The sequence below is a fragment of the Ictidomys tridecemlineatus genome, chromosome 7, assembly GCF_052094955.1.
Source record: "Ictidomys tridecemlineatus isolate mIctTri1 chromosome 7, mIctTri1.hap1, whole genome shotgun sequence".
NCBI lineage: Eukaryota > Metazoa > Chordata > Mammalia > Rodentia > Sciuridae > Ictidomys > Ictidomys tridecemlineatus.
Window position 1 is genome coordinate 15,320,927 of NC_135483.1, and position 6,000 is coordinate 15,326,926.

At 41.2% G+C, this 6,000-nt stretch overlaps 1 protein-coding gene across 3 annotated transcripts in view; it reads left to right on the forward strand.

Moving 5' to 3' along the window:
- Positions 1-6,000, forward strand: part of Washc5 (WASH complex subunit 5) — a 57,334-nt gene extending 51,334 nt beyond the window's left edge. For all 3 annotated transcript variants that reach the window (XM_005316161.5, XM_078016724.1, XM_040293671.2), the window contains 3 exons: positions 858-1,011; positions 2,612-2,699; positions 5,574-6,000. In XM_005316161.5, the coding sequence (XP_005316218.2) occupies positions 858-1,011; positions 2,612-2,699; positions 5,574-5,630 (299 nt within the window). In that variant the 3' untranslated portion in view covers positions 5,631-6,000. The remainder of the gene's footprint in view (positions 1-857; positions 1,012-2,611; positions 2,700-5,573) is intronic.

Below are 6,000 nucleotides of genomic sequence, written 5' to 3' on the forward strand. Positions count from 1 at the left end.
CCACTGAGCTACAGCCCTAGCCCTCAGGTTGTTTTTTGTGTATGACGTGAGGCGGGAGTCAAGGCCACCCAGTGTAGTACTATTCACTGTAAAGGTCTCTCTCCATTAAAGTTTGTGGCGTATTTGTAGAAATTCCACTGATCGTACAAGTGGATTATTCCTGGAGTGCTCTGTTCCGTTGACCTAGTCTTCTCTCCTGGGCCGACACTGCCTCGGTCACTGGCTTCAGCAGCCTTCCACCCGGCAGTGCAGGCCGTCCAGCTTTCAGCAGTGTTTCCTAAGCCGTCTCCAGTTGCCGGTGCACCCCTCCAGACAGAAGTCAGTCTCCAGATTTGGGCAGAAACCCTCAGGGAAGAGCCAGTTTGGTTATTCACTCATGTCTTAAATTTCTCCCACTCTCTTGAGTTTGGCAGACTGTGTTCTTGTGTGACACTCAACGTTGTGTTTAAAGATACTTTTAATGCATTTTATCCAAAATTCAAATTGTTTTAAGAGAGTACTTCAGGGTACCTAGTCTGCCATGATGCCTTTAACGGAAGTCAGTTATGGGTGACTTTTGCTTTCTCATTTACCTTGATCTACTTCTTAAAATTGTCTGCAGTAGCATCCATTAATTACATAATCCAAAAAAATTGTAAGTACATTTGTAAATTAGTAACCATTTCATTGTTTTGCATCATTTCATGCCACTAGGATGCTCCTCCATTCCTATGGCTAATTCCAGAATTGTCGTTGCCTCCATGTCCCCTGCCAGTGATGATGGAGACCCCACACATTTTTGTTCATGAACAGTAAGATTTAGTGAGCTTTGCCAAAGGCAAGCGCTTCACTGGGTGCTTTCCTTGGTTCCCTTGCAGGAATGGTCTGCCGAAAACCTGCCGACCCTGTTGACTGGCCGCCGCTCGTCCTGGGACTGCTCACTCTGCTGAAGCAGTTTCATTCCCGGTACACCGAGCAGTTCCTGGCGCTCATCGGCCAGTTTATCCGCTCCACAGTGGAGCAGTGCACAAGGTACGGGAGAGTAAATGGAACTCAGTGGCAACAAAGGGAGATTGACCTACATGTCACATTCCTCTTGCAGCCCTGTTGCTCTTGGACCTTGGATCCGTCCTGGATCCAGCTCTCAAAACTCAGTGAGCCCCTGCATTCCTGCCGGCCACTGCCAAGAGATGGCTTCACACACTTCAGTGTAGACAGACACAAGGGGCCAAAGCCAGGGCAGAGTTGGAGTTCTGGTGTGTAATGAAACAGGCATGGCCTAGAAGCTGCTATTTGATACAGATTTGTAAATCTGTAATTCCTTCTAGTTCTTTCTCCCTCCTCCCCAATTGTAGTTTTTCTAGGATAGGGAGAAAAAAAGATTACATCCCTGAGGTGTTGGGTCCTGAGCCTCTTCCTCTGCCGTCCTAAAGGGTCAGCCTGGCTAAATAAATTTCTCTGTCATGTTACACATGCAAAATTTGAGAGATTACACTTCTTGGTCATCTGGCCAGTATAACTTAGACTAATTATTGAGGGCAGTCTTTCAGGTCTTCAGGAAACACTGCTGAGGTCAAAAATTGGAAAGGACTTCAAAGGCCATTTAATTAAGCTCCCCGAAAGTGCATGAATTAGGTCTACGACTCCCAGCAGGTAGTCAGTCCTCCCAGCTGCAGACCATTCTCATCAGTGAGGTTCTTGCCACCTCTTCAGGCAATAGAGTACACTTGAGAGGTCTTGTTCTCAAAAATAGAAAGTTCCTGATGGTTAGAAACCCAGGTCTCTGGGAGTTTCACTCACTGAGCTTTCTTCTTCCCATTGAGATAACACAGAATACCCACGGTCTGCACATCACTTCCAACTCTTGGTTTCAGTAGCTGCCATAGGCCTTCTCTATCTAGATTCCATCCTAATGGAATTTGTTCCTGATGTGCTGTCGTGTGGGGGTTGCTCACCTATCAGGGCATCTCTTCTGAGGGTTTGTTATTGGCCATTATAGAATGTGACTTCCCAAACTCATACTGAAATTCTAAATACAGCCCTGCAGGTGGAGTGGACGCTCCATGGAGCTGGGCCCCCTGGACGGCAGTGCTGCTAGAACTGACAGCCACTGAATACCAGGGGCTCAGACTCTTTTGCTTTCTTTTTAAATCCTGTCTTTTTTGCCCATGAGTTACAGGCCAGTTCATCCCAATCTTGGTTAATGAATTAAATAGTAGATACTGCATGGTTTTTTAGGTCATATAATCGGAATTGCTTCTAAAAGCAGAATTTTGAACAATTGGGAAAAGGGGGGGAGCAGAAAGGTAAGAACTGTCAAAAATGAAATCATAACAATGACCAAGTGAGGTCAGTTGGGAAGGAAGGCAGTAGGCACCTGAAACTGCAGCTGGCCAGCCACAGAGAGGCAAAGGATTCCAGCTCCCGAGTGTGGGAAGTGACCTCCACACACCTGGCTGTCTCCAACCAGAGTTCCCTGTCAAGCATGAGCATGTCCTTCCTGTTTCTTCTGCACTAGTGACTATGACCAGCCACGAAGGTGCCCTGTGGATTTGTTATTAGTCTTTCAGTATTTTGACTCAGGGCCTACCATGTGCTAATCAGTTAATTGATTCGGACTGTTCTGTTCCAGCCAGAAGATACCTGAAATGCCTGCAGATGTTGTGGGTGCCCTTCTGTTCCTGGAGGACTATGTTCGGTACACAAAGCTCCCCAGGAGGGTAAGTCATGAATAGGACAGGACAATATTAATGCCAGTTTGTGAACAGACGGTAAGAGCAGCAGGTTTACACAGTGGATGCCTCTGAGCCCTTGCCATCTCTGTGTCCCCTGCTCTAGGTTCCTGCCTTCCCCACCAGGTGGGGAACTCCACCTCCCTCCTGTCACTCCATTCTGCCCTCCTCTTGAGGCAGCTCCCCTGGTTCAGGGTCAGTTTAGTGTGACAGACAGGCCAGGAGGGGATTCCTAAGTGGCCAAGGAAAGGAAGAATCTTGGGTAGTTTGTTTTTTCTCTCCACCATGACCTGGTACCACAGTCTGGTGAAGTATGACCATGGTTAAGTTGTACAGACCACTGCTTTTTTTTTTAATTAGTTGTTGATGGACCTTTATTTATTTATATGCAGTGCTGAGGATTGAAACCAGTGCCTCACACATCCTAGGCAGGAGCTCTACCACTGAGCCACAACCCCAGCCCCAGAGACCACTGCTTTTTACCTTCTAAGAAATTCCTTCTCACTCTTAAGTTGCACTTGGTTAAGTTTTAGGTCAAAGAAAGAAACTTGATACTAAAGACTTTCAACAGATACTGAAAAGTCATTTCCCATTTTTAAAAACTAGTAGGGTAGGAATTAAAGATAACAAAACACAGAGTGGTTTTTTTTTTTTTTTTTTTTTTTTTTTTTTAGTCAACTAGCAGAGCTACACTTAATAGTGAAACGATAGTGGCATTCTCACAAAAATCAGGTCTATAAAAGTGGCAATGATGGTACTGGATCCTGCTGCTCCTGTTGTTGCACAGTTGCAAGGTAATAAAATACAGCGCATAGTGGAAGAAGGCAAAATTTGTACTCTTTTTTCAAGGATGTAATTGTTTTCCTAGCATCATGTGAAAAAATTTTTAAAAATGAGTTTAGGGAACAAGCTAGTTATAGAGTAAATGTATAAAATAAATAAACTGATAACCAACTTAACATATAATCTGAAAAAGGTCCCATTCACAGAAATGACCAAGAAATAATATAGTTGGGGAAAATTCTATAAGAAATATGAAAAGAGTATTTTAGGGGAAAACTATAAATTTTTGAAAGTCCATGCTTCTGAATTAGGAGATTCAAATATTATAGAGACATAAGTTATTTCTACTTTATAGATTTATTATAACTAAAATCAAAATCCCAGATAATTTTTAACTTCAGTTTTTTTAATTACATTAGACTTGGGCTATAAGCAATTTTTTTTAGAAAAAATATTAAAACATTTTATGCTATATATTAAAACAAAAACTATAAAAAAATCAAAAAAATATGATAATGGTATAAAACTTAATAGAAGGATCAGTGGATAAAACTATGTGCCCTAGAAACAAATTCTTTTCATATAATTTTATATTGGGCAAAATACCTTCTCAGACTGGGGAGGAAAGGAATGTTAGGCAGGAGACCTCTCATTCATTATGAGGTTGAAAATAGCAGCTTATTCCCTTCACTTCTCCCATGTTGTTAAAATTGATTATAGATAAGAATTAGGATGAAATAGGAAGCAAAGACATTAGAAAGTTTAGATGAATATTTCACTTATTACAACTTTCTAAGCCCAGTGCCAAAGGAAGAAACTATAAAGATTTAATCTTGAATAAATGCCAAAAATAAACAATTATCTATTAAATGTCTCTCAAAAAAAGGACAAATTAGAACTATTAACAAAAGACAGGTTTCTTTGACAGAGATGAATAGTGTGCTCTACCAATCTATTAGGGGGAAAAAGTGGGCAAAGGATATTAACAGGTAGTTTTTAGGAAAGGAAATACAAATGGGATAAACATTTGGAAACATATTCAATCTTACTTATATCCAAGGGGCACAGGCCAAAATAACAGCAAAATTACTGTTTTAACCTGTCCAGTTGGTCAAAGTCAAGTACTGGACTTCCAGGGCTTAGAAGCCCTGGAAAGAAATGGTACTCCTTGGTGACAGTAACTCAAGTGTGGGTGGCTTAGCCACCCAAGAGGGCACTTTAGCTCTATGTATTTTTTTTTTTTAATTCTAGTAACGTATTTACTCTGAACTCAGCAATTCCACTGCTAGGAGTTTACCTACTGGATAGGTGCAGAAGTTCACTATGATATGTGTAAAGAATTGATAACATTTTGCAGGGATAAAGAACACAAAATTGTGATCCCAATTTTGAGTCTATGTATGTGTATGGGAGAGAACTGCAAAAACCCATATTATCAGTGTTGGTTTTCTCAAGGGGGTTAGCATTATAGAATATTTCTTATTTTATACTCTTCTGCATTTGCTCTATTTCCTGTAATTAGCAAGTGATACCTTTATAATCCTAAAAAATTAAACATTTCTTTTAAAAGCTACTCATCTCCAGCATTTGGAGATCACCCAGTATCATAGCCCACTCCAGCCTTCTCAGGGCTTCCCCAGGACAAATTAAGGAATACAGGCCTTTGAGGACTCTAGGTTTTCCCTTAGCCATACCCCCACTGTCACCTGCCAGACTTGCTCTTTTTCCTGGGTTAGCCTCAGCTAATGAAGTATGTCGTGTGACCTGAGATTACCTCTTGGTACTTCCCAGAGGCATATTCCTAGCAGATCACAGTGCCCTTGAGAGCCATGGAGATCACATTTGGAGCCAGCAGGACCTGTACCGCCTCCTGTCACGTTAGCAGTGGCTAGAAGTGAGACACTGGGACAGAGGCCATCAGAAACTAAAGTGGCTATTACAAGTAGTTCCCTTGAGCATGGCTCTTTTCTGTGACTCACTTTGCTCCAAAGGATCTCTTCACTTCTGGAATTTTATGGAAAGCTTTGAATCTGTCCTGCTGTAACACCGAATAACTTACTCCTTTGTTTAATGTTGCAGGTTGCTGAAGCACACGTGCCTAACTTCATTTTTGATGAGTTCAGAACAGTCCTGTAAATTTTTTGTTCTTTTACTTCTTATGAAACGGTTGTCCTTAAATCTCCCTACCTTTGCTAAAATGAACTTGGGAATGCAAAGAAACTCAACAGCTCGTATAACTGCAATTTTTTCCCTCCATTGTGGGAAACATCAGACATTCTGAGGAAGATGTATCTCACTACTAGTTAAAATGATTAATATTGTTTAAATCATGGTATTATATGCAATTTATATCATGTAGAAGCAGAACAAATTTTGTACTGCCTCTTATAAATGCTTAATGTAATTGTTATGTATAAATCCATTTAGTTTTATGTTCTAAAGAACTATTTGTGCAACTCTGGATTTTCAGTAAAATAGAATTCCCTTCGTGAGGGAATCTCACGAA